The sequence below is a fragment of the Aquila chrysaetos genome, chromosome 12 (assembly GCF_900496995.4).
Source record: "Aquila chrysaetos chrysaetos chromosome 12, bAquChr1.4, whole genome shotgun sequence".
In the NCBI taxonomy this organism is placed as follows: domain Eukaryota; kingdom Metazoa; phylum Chordata; class Aves; order Accipitriformes; family Accipitridae; genus Aquila; species Aquila chrysaetos.
In genome coordinates, this window is record NC_044015.1 from 3,298,663 (window position 1) to 3,311,845 (window position 13,183).

Here is a 13,183-nt window from a genome sequence, read left to right on the forward strand (position 1 = left end):
TAAAGCTGCAGTGTTATGTTCTCTGCTTAGAATTTAACGTTTGCATTTAACAAATCACTTCTCTGAACAACTTGCGTGTTCCCTGACCTTGCTGGAGGAAGAAAAATAAATGCTTTTGGCAGGTCCCATGTTCTGCCTCAGTCTTAAGCAGAAAAGCATCGTTGCTGTTTTGTCCCCAAGAGTTCTGAGGTTCAGCTGCACCCGTACCATTCCTCCTCTCCTCAGCCCTTAGGTTTCTAGCCCCGCTCACACTAACCCGGCCACTTTACAGAGGTAATGCCAGCGGTCTCTCACTAGAGGGAAACGTCGGTTCCCCACCCAGTCTACCCTCACCAGCTCGCCTTTAATACCTTCAGGCGCTCATGTGGAAGGACACCAGCTACCTGCAGACGGTGCCCGGGGCTAGGGCACCGCTGGGCTTCTCTGCCGCCGGCCCCGGCCATTTTCGGGGGAGGGAGGCGGCAGCTCACTCGGCCCGAGACGTTCCTGCCACGGACACCCGAGTCCCGCTCCGGACCGGCCACCCGCGGGCTCCCGGCCGGCCTCGGTGCTTGGCTGCCCTCGCTCCGCTCCGCCCCGCTCCGCCCCGCCGCTGCCTGCCGGCTCTCGCCGCTTCCTCGTGTGCCAGCGGCCTCCGGCGGGGCGGGCGGTTCCCGCGGCCCCGGATCGTCCCGCTTCCGCCTGCTCCCCCGGCCCCGGCCCCGGAGGGAAGCGCTGCCCGGCCCCGGGCACCGGGACGAGCCGGCTCCGCCTGCACCGAGGCGGGGGGAGGCCGGGGAGCAGGACCGGCCCGGAGGTAGGCTGGCCCCTTCCTTCCCTTCGCCGCCGAGGGAGGGTGGAGGAGCCGGGGGGGGGAAGCGGTTCCCGCGGGGCCCGGCAAAGGAGGCGAGGCTGAAGGGCTGCGGGCGGCCGGGGAGAGGCAGCAGCAAGCGGGGAGAGGAGCGGGGCGTCGCGGTGAGTCAGCGGGCGGAAGGGCAGCGGCGAGCTGCCGAGGTCCGGCCGGCCCTTCCCGCCTGCCGCCGTTTCACCGAATCGGAGGTTTTCATGAGAGAGCGCCAGCCACTTCCTCAGGTTCGGCGTGAGCTCGTTCATTAGGCAATCAGAGGATTTTTATGAGATAGAAAAAAGCAATTTGAAATTATAAACTTTCCCCAGTTGAGAGCTATTTTGGGGCATTTGCTGGTGCTCCCTTTAAATAGGGAAAGTTTTCCACCAGGCTCAGTCAGTGCCTGCGAGCAGCGGTGTCCCTCCCGGCTGGGCCCTCCGGGCACCCGCTCCTCCGCTCCGACAAGTTCTGCTGTTTAATTTAGCCCCGGTCAGAGGCCTTTGGTGAGTGCAAGGGTTTAGCAGGGCTCAGGGTTTAGATGTGGATGGAGATAAAACGTCCACAATTACATTAGGCAGCCTGAGGGAGCATGCCTGTGGGTTATCAACCCTCCTGGCACCAGCAATTTGAATGGGCTTCCTCTAAGCGCGCTTTATTCCTCGACTGCCCCTGGAACCAGCTGCCTGGAGGAGACAGACACTTGGATTTACCTAAGTACATTATTAGTTCAGCAATTATTTCAAAACAGTTGTAGTTAACGTGAAATGAAGGCAAAGAACATGCTCTTTGCTTAATAACAGAGTTGGAATAACGCGTGGAGCACTGGCAGATCTGCAAGCACTGAATGGATGCAAAAATACTTGAGAGCTGTGAGGGAGAGCCTGGGAGCTCTGCAAGCCTTGCGAGGACCCCCCCAGCTCCCCACATTGCTATTTCTGAATGTTGCACTGTGTTCTTCTCGCAGGTTCTTCAGGACAGAGATACCCTGGTTCTGAGCTGAGCCCCTGAGCAGCAAAGAGCTATCGCTTGTGCGGTACATGAAGTGCGACCAAGGCGTCACAGAGTACCACAGGGAAACAAACCTCCGCTCCGAGTGCTGTAATATGCTTTTTCCATCCATGCTGTGTCAGTCCATCGTCTGGGCCACCAGCTGATGAGATGGCACAGAGCACCAAGCTCCAGCCAAGCTTTGAGGACATTTTTAGTATTTTATCCCAGATCCCACAAGATAAACTCCTTAGCCTCAAATATAAACTGAAGCACTTGATATCTGGGCCCAGCAGCAAATTACTGCAAGCCATGGTCCTGCTTACTCTGGGGCAAGAAGTGGATGCGAGAATTTGTTTGGATGCCTTGGGAGATAACCGGGCAGCCCAGTATGTCCATCAGACCAAACTGGGTGCCACAGGAGTGCAGGAAGATGGGGAGGATTTGCAGCCTCCCCAGCTGGATGCAGGTGCCATGGCGCTTCTGGCACAGATCTACTCAGTGCTGGCGGAGGAAAAACTGTGCAGTCATGAAGCCGTGGACAGAGCCCGCCAGGCTGCCACCAAAGCCTGCAACGCCAGCAAGGAAACTCAGGGGGGGACACTCAACAGCATCCCACCTGAGGACCAGGAAAAACATGGCTCTGCTGTCAGCACGGGCCCAGGTGACCAATTTCAGACGCTGAGATCTGACATGGGATTTCTCCAGCCAGCCAGCCCAAACTACGTGGTGAGAAGTTCTCCAGTGCAGATTGGAGGCAACTCAGACCTTTCAGGCCCACGGACCTTGTGCTCCTTGGGGAGTCCCTCTTTCCCCAGTTGCTTGGAGATCAGTGCATCACCAACAGTTGTTTTTCACACCCAACCTTCTTCCCACAAGCATGTCCCCCAGCCCAGCCGGCTGTGCAAAGGGAGCACCACCAGTGCTGGACAGCCTGACGGGGACAGACAAAGCCACGGCCTGCAGGAAACAAGCTGGACCAGCAGACCCAACTCTCATCCCGGGCAGGACACGGGTACCCAAGTCCCCCGACCAGAGAAGGTTCTTCAGGTTGGTTCATGTCGTCCGACTCCCCCTATTCCTGAAACACAGCTGCCCACAATGGGTGCTGTGAACCAACCTGTCGAAAGTAGTGATGTTTCCAGCACAGTGGCAGCAGAACCAAATACACCAAAAGAAAACACAGACAAAAAGCAAGATGAAAAGCAATTACCTACAGGTCTTCCTGACTCAAGAGCTACAGTGGATACTGGTCCTGCCCACATGTCCATGGAGGACTCCCATGTTCCAGCAGCCATTCCTTCTAACTCTGCACCTACTTCCATTTCAACCTGTTCCCTTCCTCCTCCTACCTATTCCTTCTCGTCCACCCTTCCCCGTCCTCTTCAGGGAGCTCCTTCCAACTTATCATATCCCACTCCCCTTCACTCATCCCCCTCTCCAGCCTGGCCTCCTCTTCAAACTGTAGAACCAGTGCCCACATCAGAGCCAGATGGGGGAAAGTTCTTCACTTTTGTTGTCCTGCATGCTAGCCAAGATGAGATTGTTGCCCATCGGGTCAAGGACCTGCTGGAGAACATGGGGGTTCCCAATGGTGCCACACTCTGTGAGGACTTCTTCATTGCCGGACGTAGCCATCTGACTTGCTTCCAGGATGCTATGGAAAACTCTGCTTTCATTATCCTTCTGCTGACCAAGAACTTCCCATGCGACCTGTGTATGTTTCAGACAAACACTGCTCTGATGGAGTCCATCCTGAAACCATCCAAGCGTGACTCAGTCATCCCTTTTGTGCCCAAGGAGAACCCCCTGGAGCGGAGTCAGATTCCCAGCACGCTCGGCGGGCTGATGCCATTGGATGAGAACTCTCCTGGGTTCTCCAGGACAGTGCAGAACACCTTTACCACCAGCAGGATCAATGAGAGGAAAGCCATGTGGGACCTGATGCAGAGAAAGAAACTGCAGCTGTATCAGGAACGGTATCAAACACTGCAGAACTTGGCTGCTCTCAACCTTGGCTCCCTTCCCCAGGTGCCTCTGTCAGCAACACGACTGCAGCTGCTGGAGCAATCACCCCGGCAGTGGTGCCCCCCTGCTTCGACTGTCCCTCCTGCCACATACCCACCTCCACCCGCTGGTCACCCCATGCCCGCTCAGATGGGTCCCCCTCCTTTCCAACCACTTTATCTCCCATCAGGCCACTACAACATGATGCCAGGTCCAGGAGGCGTCCCGTCTCTCATCATTCAACATGCTCGAATGGTTCAGATTGGGGATCACAACATGATGCAGGTAGAAACTGTCACACCAGGTCCACAGGACAGTGAGGAAGAAACCAGGTAGAATGCTTGATCAGAGACACAGCAGGTCAGCCAAGGCCGGAGACACTCACACTTAGTTTCAAACCCTAGATGATAGTGATTCTGCTGGGACTGGGACTATTCTTATTTCACTGTGGGTAAAAGGTGCCACTTTCCTGGAGCACAAGAGAAAATTACCTTCTTTTTTGTTGGACAAAAGGGCTTGCAATCTCCTGAGACTGTTTTCCTTGTGCTTATTTTCAAGTAACTAAAAAAACTCTTTTCCTGATTTCCTGAGGCTACTGGAAGGTTTTATAAATAAGTTTTAATTAATTTATTTGTGTTTCTCTGGTTCTTTCCTGCAGAATTAGCAAAGGGGCAGTCAGGGATATGTGGAAAACTGTTCTGCATGTCTGCATCTCTGGGGTGGAGGAGGCTAGGAGATGGCACACCGGGGTTCTGTTTCATAATCTGCTGCTGACCAAATCATTTGAGGGAAAATCTTCAGGGGATGCTTTGGGGAGTCGCTGTGGCCCCCTGTGAAGGTGCAAAGCACCACAAGGTCCCACCGTTTTCTTCCAGCAGTCCTCTTTGCTTGGGGTTGCAGAGTATCCTCTCGGCCCTTCACACTGATGCCTACTTTGTGTGCACGGTGCACTCCCCTTGCTGCAGGGCACCAGCAGCACCATTTCCCCTAAACCTCTCGCATCAGACCCAGGAAGGTTCAGGAAACCAGCTTCACAGACTTCTGAGAGGCTGCAGGCCTCTGTGCTGAGGCATCAAGAAATCACTTTTCCCAGTTCCCCTCTGAAACTACAGAGAAAGAAGTTTTTTGTTTGAGAAAAGACAAAATTCCCATGTGCCCCTGGAGGCATGGCTTGAAGTATTTTTGTATTTAAGAAAACTCTGTTAATGAACTGAGATTATACACCAGATGCAAGGCTAAATAAGAATCTTTACAGTAAAGCTGTGCTTGGGGGGAAAAAAAATACTTAAGGAAGGTGAAACGAGAGGGGAGAAAAGGAGCAAGACCGAGGAGGCTCCGAGAAGCTGAGTGTCCACTCCTCTGCTCTTACCTGCTTGTAAAAGGTCAGAGGTGGAACCAGGGCCTGTTGCACAAAGAAATGTTCCCTACTGAGATAACTCCACCTATTTATGTTACTGCCTTTGAGGAAGAAGTTTGATGATAGAAAAAAAACCAAAAGCAATGAGCAGAGCATTACAGAAGGGGTGCAAAAAGGCCAGGAATGGGGGGAGGTATTCTGCAGGACCTGGGCGAGGGATATATCTGGAAGGTATCTACTGAGTATTTAACACAAGGAGGGCATCGGAAGCAAAGCCGCAGACCCTGACAGCTTCTGCTGCGTCCGTTTGCCTGCTCTGTCAGTAGAGGTCAGCCCAAAGCCACCAGATGACTAGAAATGGGACTGCTCCAGCTGCGGACCAGAGCCCAGCCAACAGCGCTGAGCTCTAGAGTCAACTTACCCTTCGCCGGGGCCTCTGCAAGCTGCAGGGCAGCGCTCGCCCTACGCCTCACCCTAGGAAGGAGCCCCAGAGCTGCCAAGTCCTTGTAAAGGTAGACTTCAAGGGCCAGTGTGATTGATACGGGGTGGGGGGACCCCGTTTCGGGTATTTCTGCAGACGTGTGTGAGCTCATGTCGCTCTGAATAGCTGTCCCAGTACGTTTCAAATGCAGAGGAGCCAACACTGTGTGGTAGCCAAAGTGCAGGACTCCTACAGGCCATCCTGGAGCTGGGACTACCCAAGCTGGGCACTCACAGGACCCAATCCTGGATTATAGTCTTTGTCCAAGAACCATCCAAGCCTTACAACCAATACCTGCATAAGACAGACATTAGTAAATCCTTGGAGAAAGGACTGTTCAGCTGACATTAATCCCCTCTCAGGAAACACTAGTCACTGGGCTAAACACTGTCCAATTCTTACTCTTCCACTCTGGCTCAATCTACTTCAAGCTTGTTCTGCACAAAGCACACCCTCCCAAACAAGCACCAGCCTACTAAATAAAGCTCACTGCTGAGACATGAATCCCCAGCGTGGAGGAGAGAACAGAACGGGAGTTTCTCCTTAGCCCTGGCTCCTCAGAGGATAGCAGGTAACAGTATAAAGGAGGATAGTCCCCTCCACCAGCCCTGTGTTGAAAGCTGCAACGGCTGCCTTTTTATTTTCGAGCAGCTTACACCCCTCGGGAGGGGCTGAGGATGTCTGCAGGATGATGCTGGAGAGCCTGGGCACTGACCGGACTTCAGTGCAAGCTCTGGAGCTCCTGGGCAGCACCAGATGTAGGAGCTGAGAGCTGATGTGTCCCGACTCTTAAACTGCAACAGAGTGGTGGCTGTCACAGTTTTGTATTTAAATCCCACCGAATTTCCTCTTAAGAGGCCACAGGTCCTTTCTCATGGATCTGTCCATAAAAGGTCTCTCTGCCTCTCGCTGCCCCACCTCAAGGATGCTTAGCTCCTCCTGGGCTGACAACTAGCACAAGACACCAGGCTCGGACAAATCAAAGCCCGCTCTGTCCTGAGCAGAACAAGAACCACATAAAAGCATTCCTATTTAAAAGCTGCCATCAGTTGTTGGCTTCCAGCTTTGAAACAGTTTGGCTTTTAACTTCGAAGGACCCGGTGACAATGGATTAAATCATTTACTCTTTATAGAGTCTGCTGGAATCCTCCAAGTCCTTGGATTCCTTCTATTTCCCTATTTGCTCTCCTCTACGTCACCTTTGTTTGAATAGGTGTTGTGTTACTGGAACTCCTGTCACATTGCAGTTGTTGCTGTGCAGCCACCAGGACAGCCCCTCCTCTTGGGAGAAAACATATACATCACACCTTCCCCAGCTCTTCTCCTTTCTATAAATAAACGTCATGCAAAACTAGTCAACTGGAAGCTGCTCTAGCTTGTAAACAACAACCTTAACACAGTCACATCAAGTTTGCTTGGACTGGAGAAAGGGAGAGGGAAAGGCATGGCAGCAGACTGTAAAACGTTGCAGGGTTGGGTTTTTTTTCATTTTACTGTGTGTGGAGGGCTGGGAGGCTCAAAGGTTATTGGAAGCAACTTCCACTTAAGAGCCACAGCCCTGTTCTAACCGCAGGTTCACTCTTCGCACATCTGCGGGGCCCTCTTTGCTGTCGCTCACCCTGGAAAGGGAACTTTGCCACCAGTGCCTTGTTTTCACCAAGAGAATGCACCCGTGCCCGTGACCCCCTCGTTCTTCCCCAGTTTCTCTGGGAACCTGGAACACGGTATCCCTATCTTTATGCTCTAGGCCACTTTCTTTGTAAACACTGATCTGATGGCATTAGGAGGCTCCAAAGATGTCCATAGAAGGGCACCAGCAACTGGCTCCAGGAAAAGCCCAGTGAATTTCTCACCACTTCTGCATTTCTAAAGAAACCTGTATGGGAGGCTTTATTGTCAAGAGGGCCAATTACCAGTATTAGGGAAAGAAAAGCACATCTTACGTTTTAAGAAAGGGATAAAAGGCAGATATTTTGTTTGCGGCAGTGTACAGGAGGACTTCTGGAGAGCAGTGTGCTACAGGAGGGTCTGTAGCCATCCCGGTGAAAAAAACCCCTCTACTCTCTGTCCAAGATAATTACTCAGATAAAATCATCACTGAAATGTTTCACTGCTCCCCACAACTCCTTGTTCTGCCCCACATACTGGAGCTGGGCCAGACCACACCTACAATAAATAAGGACTGTTCATTGCAATTACCCCTGAATTCATGCAGTGATTTCTCCCACCCAGTAATTACTATCAACATTTAATTGGTGGGTCCTTACTATGTAATTACAGATTATTTACGTGTTAAAAAAAAAAAATTAAAGCCCTTTTCTATCACACAAAATATTCTCTTCCTTGAGGCTTTTCTACATGACTGGATCCCCCAGCTATCTAATCACAAGATCATGGCTCCAGAGTTGCTTCCCGATCCCAGCTGTGGAAGAACTCCCTTCTCATCATCTCCTCCCAGCAGCTCTGCGTACAGGATGGGATTGCAGTCAGAGAGCACCACAGTCAGGGGCGCTCAGCCGCTGCCTCAGTCCTGAGGCTATCGGGTTCCTTGTACCTGCGGTGGCAGCTGCTCTTCTACATACCTGAAGATCATCTATTGCACAGCAGTAGTATTTCAATGGGAGAAGTCCCACAGAACTGCAGACACTGCTAAAATGTCATGTCTAGCATGAAGGCAGCAACAGTGATCAAACCATCAAGAATTATTCTTGAGGATGGAGCAATCAATGAAGGGACAAACATTCAAACATTTTATCCATCTGCTCCCACCCTCCCTGAGGAAGGCCGAGCATTTTTGGAAATCCAAACTCTTGTATGGAACTAACTCCAGTACCTTTAATTCCTCGGTCTGCTTTTGACCTCCCACTGACAGGTCTGGGGTTGAAAAATATAAATTGATGATTGGCACGCTGTGTCCCTCTTTCTGCTTGCTGTGCCCACAGTCCCAACTGTACATAAGGCAAGTAATACCCAAGTCAGCAGAGTAGCATCCTTTCACACTATTTCATTTACACCAAAAGATAAGCCAAAGTATATAAAGAGAGGTGTCATTTCAGCATCAGTGTTACCCTTTTTCAGGGGAAATGTTTGCAACTACAGTACAGATTAGCTTTCCCCAGGAGTAAATTCAGATGAAATGAAACAATCACATCTGTTGATTGCCAACGCCCAGTATTTCTGTACCCACCAGTGTACCATCCCTAGGAAATAAGATGAAAATAGAGGCTTATCAGCAAGAAGTCCAAGGCACTTGCATTCTAGCAGCCATTTTTTGTTTTATTATTTAAAGTTAAGAGCGCTCATCAGCTCACAAATTAACAAATTCCATTCCTGCAGTTTAGTTCAGGTTTCAGCCAAAAGGAAAAAAAAAAAAAAATAGAACATAGCTAAACTAACTCTGCACTTTACATCTCAAGAAAAGTTAAACCTCCTTGCTTTATAAATAAATGTTATAGTTAACACTGCAAAAATGTAATGGCAGATCTACAATACCTTTAAGGGGCAGAGAGCATTGGATTATTGAGGCATATGGATATGCTGGCTTATAAATACAAGTAGAGAAGCTTCAGTAGCATATAGTGCATGGTTGTTTGTCAGGGTTCTGCTCTCCCAGTCCTGACCTTTCCCAAAGCTCAGAGGCAGCTGCTTCACCCCCAACTCTGGTTGCTGTGTGCTTTCCACTCTGCCCGGGGCCAAGAAATGAGCCACAGGCTGCCAAAGCCCAGTCACTCCCCCTGCAAGAAGATAAACTACTGGAACAGCATCATGTTTACCAACACTGACTATTTACCACCAAGGAGGGTTCTGCTAATGGAGGCAAATACCTACCCTGAGACTATGGATTTAAAGAGAAAAACAAGTTGTGTGCAGATCCTAATTAAAGAAAGGAGCTTGCCCAAATAGTAGCCAAGAGATTTCAAATTCAATCTTTGAAGTAGCACCATCCTCAGTAAAGTTGCAAAAAGAATCAAAAGCCAAAACCAGATGCTAACAACCCACTCCATGTAGGTTTTCAGAATGGGATAATTAACAGAGCCCAATCAGTCGATACTAACAAACCTCAGAAGAACAAGAAGGCACCTTTCACTTCTTTCTTGCTTCTTCCTTCAAACCACCCTCAGGCAAACATGCCACCAACACTCACTTGCTTTAATAACCCCCTCAGCACCACCCACGCCACAAGTACCTCCAGTCCTAGAGGGCTTGCAAGAGCACATACCCAAAGATGGTTCAAAGTGCGCTGCTTTGGCTCTGAAACCTGGCCATATCCACCCTGTACAGCTCAATCCCTGCTGACCTCTAGAACTAAAGGACCTCTACGTGGGGAAGGGAGTGAATATGTGCAGAATGGGCAAGCTAAGGGCCTGAACGCCACATTAGTGTTTCGTTTTTAAGGTAGCAGTTTTTCCTCCCCATTCATAAAAACCAACATCTGTTGATGAAACTATATAACCAGAACTGACCTTACTATATCTTACAGGATTGAAGAAGTCTTGCAGCATAGATAGGGCCTGGCTCTAAAAGAGAAAAAATAACCCAGCTTTATGCACAATCATTGAAATCTCAGGCCTTTAACACTACTTGCTACTTGGCCAACCAAGGGAGAAAAAAAACCATCCTCAGCATACCCAGCCCTACTGCCACGCAAGGCAACTACCTCAGCAGAGCACAAGCCAGTCGGCTGTTAGACTCGTACTGTACCAAATCTGAGAAGGGGGTGGGGAAAGAATTAGTTGGAAGATATTTTATTCCTCACTTGCATTCCTATCTGTTCAGTATTTGGGATGGGAAGGGCTAGAGCACATGTGTGATGTTTAGCTGCTCCAAAGCTTAACGCTGAGTTAATCCAGCACTAATGGGAGAGGCAGCAGGTCCCAGGGAATCTCCATTTTCCTTCCTTCTCAGGACAAGACAGTTCACATGGGAAAGGGCAGGGGCTGCGGCCTTCTCTGGATACAGTGCACTGGAGATATCTGGTACCTGAAGATGACAACAATGAGGGACAGCCATGAGCTCTCAAGCCTCCTCCTCCCCTACCCCTGCACACGCCAGCTTGATGGTGACAGATGAGGACAAAGCTCGCAGCCCATCTCAGCACAGCGATGGCCTTCGGCACCTAGGCAAGGATGGCCTGAGATCTCAGGCTGCACTACCTCTGCGGGGTGGAACAGGTGACGGCAAAGGCTGGGGACTTCAGCTCTCCCACCCTAGTGCAGTTCAATGAAGGCTTCCAGCTCCTCAGGGATGAAACCCTTGTAGGGAATCTTGTGCTTGTCCAGGGCGCGAGCAGCAAGGCACTGGAGGGTGATGTAATTGAAGGGCTGCATCATGCTCTTGGTGAGCAGCTTCTCATCCAGCAGCTCATAAGCAGTCTGCTTGAAGGCATTAGTGGCGTCCATATGGGCTCCAGCCTCCATCAGGGCACTCATGATCAGCGGGCAGTTGTTGCGGGCAGCGACATGCAGCGGGGTGTTGTTGTCATAGTCACGGCTATCTGGGTCAGCCCCACACTCCAGAAGCAAGTTCACAACGTGGAGCGACGGGAACTTGCCCACGGGATAACGTCCCACTGTTGTGGTGTCTTTGTCCACAGCCATATGCAAAGGAGTGAAGCCATTCTTGGCCCGGGGGCTGCACTTCAGCAGGCGGTAGATAGTCTGGCGCTTCTGGTGTTCCTGCTCCGGGGTGCACTCCACCTTCTCCAGCAAGAAGACCAGGTGGAGGATAATGGCCAGTGTCTTGGTGAACTGCGCTGAGTCAACTACAGGGTCCTTGCCATGCACAAGAGCCCTCTCCACCTCCCGGACCCCTTTGCTCAGTACTCCCATGAGGTCAGAGAAGCCCAAGTGGGTAGCTAAAGTGCCTTTGGAGCGGTCCTGAAGCACGTAAGAGAAAAGCTCGGCAAAGGAAAGGAAACTGCTGGCAGTCATCGGGCTGAGAGGCTCCAGGTTGCCTTGCTGCATGTCCAGAGCATACTTCCACAGGTTAATGCAGCGTTCGAAGTTGCCGGAGTCAGCATAGACTGCTCCTCGGTAACGGATGTAATATGAAGTGTCTGGGTGGGAAGGACCCAAGATGCGCTCTCTAATCAGCAGTGCCTGCATGCGCATCTCATCTGGATCAGTAATCAAGGCTTCCAGTTCCTCCAGCGAACTCACTTCCCGGGAATAGTCGTAGGCCAAGACCAGCTGCCGGGGCTCAGGTTTAGGCAGGTATTGCCCGCCCTCACACCGAAGCTCCATCGCCCTTCGCCAGTACTTGTGGGCTCCCAAAAGGTCACGTTTCTTATCCACAAACGTAGCACCCAGCAACTCCAGTGCTTCCACAGCAGCCTCTCGACTGCAGAACACATTAGGGACCTGCTGCTCATCCTGACTGGAAGCCGAGGCACAACATCTCTCACACCCCTCTTCATTGCAGCCCTGAGGAGCTTCCTTGCCAGCGCTGCAGCACCTCTGATGGCTCCCACCTGATGCACAGGTCCCATTTTGGTTCCCTGCAACCTCCTCCTCCTCCTGCTGCAGCCCTCCTTGGATGAGGTACTCCACAATGTTGGTGTGACCGGTGACACTGGCAGCTAGCAGAGGAGTCATGCCATAGCCGTCTTTCTCCATGCGGGCTTTGGAGCGGAGCAGTAGCTGCAGGATCTCCAGGCTGCCGGACTCAGCGCAGTCATGCAGGGCCGTGTTCCCCTTCACGCTCCGGCGGTTGACATCGGCCCCTTTCTCTAGCAAGTAACGTGCAATCTCCCGGTGCCCTTTGTAGCAAGAAATCATCAAACAAGTGTGTCCGTGCCGGTTGGCTACTTCCAGGTCAGCCCCACGCTCCCCGACTAAGTAGCGCACGATCTCCAGGTGCCCATCAAAGCAAGCAGCCCGCAGCGGCGTGGAGTTGGTCAGCGTGGTCTGGTTCACCGACGCGCCGTGATCCAGGAGGCTGCGCACCACCCCCAGGTGCCCGGCGGCAGATGCCGCCCAGAGCGGTGGGGCACCCTCGATGGTCTCCCCATCGAAGTTGACTGAGCCCCCCTCCTCCACGCGGGCACCGCAGTGATCCAGCAGATACTCCACCACCTCCAGGTGCCCGTGCCGGGCGGCGATCAGCAGCGGGGTACTCCCTCCCCCGGGGCCGTCACCCCCGCCGGGCCCTGCCGTCAGCGCCTCCAGTTCCTCCCGGCTCCGGCTGCCCAGCAGCTTCTGCAGCAGCTTCAGCTTCCCATCGCGGGCCGCGTTGTACACAGCCGTGCGCAGGTCCATGGCGACGGGGCCCGCGGCGACCGCACCGGCCACCTCCTGGCCATGGACCGGCTGCTCCTCCGCGCCCCCAGCTCGGCCCGGGGCAGGGGATGGGCGAGGGCGGCCCCCCCGGGGAAGAGGAGCCCTACGGGGCCGGAGGCGCCCGGCGAGACACCCCTCACCTCAGCACGGCAACCTTCCGTCCCTTCGCCCGGCCGCCATCTTAGGTTGTAACGCGAAACAAAATGGCGCCCGTAGGGACCCAGGGGCGGGACGGGAGGAGGACGATG

The 13,183-nt window shown here is 52.4% G+C and overlaps 3 protein-coding genes across 7 annotated transcripts in view; 1 reads left to right on the top strand and 2 right to left on the bottom strand.

Moving 5' to 3' along the window:
• The window catches only part of UHRF1 (ubiquitin like with PHD and ring finger domains 1), a 35,066-nt gene extending 34,633 nt beyond the window's left edge, over positions 1-433 (bottom strand). For both annotated transcript variants that reach the window (XM_030033307.2, XM_030033306.2), the window contains exon 1: positions 351-433. The gene's annotated coding sequence lies outside the window, so the exon portion shown is untranslated. The remainder of the gene's footprint in view (positions 1-350) is intronic.
• Positions 363-4,446, top strand: TICAM1 (toll like receptor adaptor molecule 1). 4 transcript variants are annotated; one of them, XM_041127610.1, is made up of 3 exons: positions 363-681; positions 715-796; positions 1,791-1,914. In XM_041127610.1, the coding sequence occupies exons 1-3, from the start codon at positions 363-365 to the stop codon at positions 1,819-1,821; spliced, it is 432 nt and encodes a 143-aa protein (XP_040983544.1). In that variant the 3' UTR covers positions 1,822-1,914. The 4 variants fall into 4 exon arrangements, with proteins under 4 accessions (XP_040983544.1, XP_029889195.1, XP_029889196.1 ...); XM_030033335.2 differs by having other exon boundaries at positions 445-796; positions 1,791-4,446; XM_030033336.2 differs by lacking the exons at positions 363-681; positions 715-796 and adding an exon at positions 934-954 and having other exon boundaries at positions 1,791-4,446.
• Positions 4,447-8,913: 4,467 nt separating this feature from the next.
• Positions 8,914-13,133, bottom strand: FEM1A (fem-1 homolog A). The gene is made up of 2 exons (XM_041127611.1): positions 10,812-13,133; positions 8,914-10,638 (listed from the first exon to the last, which is right to left on the bottom strand). Exon 1 carries the CDS (start codon positions 12,912-12,914, stop codon positions 10,866-10,868), a length of 2,049 nt encoding a protein of 682 aa, XP_040983545.1. The 5' UTR covers positions 12,915-13,133; the 3' UTR covers positions 8,914-10,638; positions 10,812-10,865.
• Between the last annotated feature and the right edge of the window lie 50 nt (positions 13,134-13,183).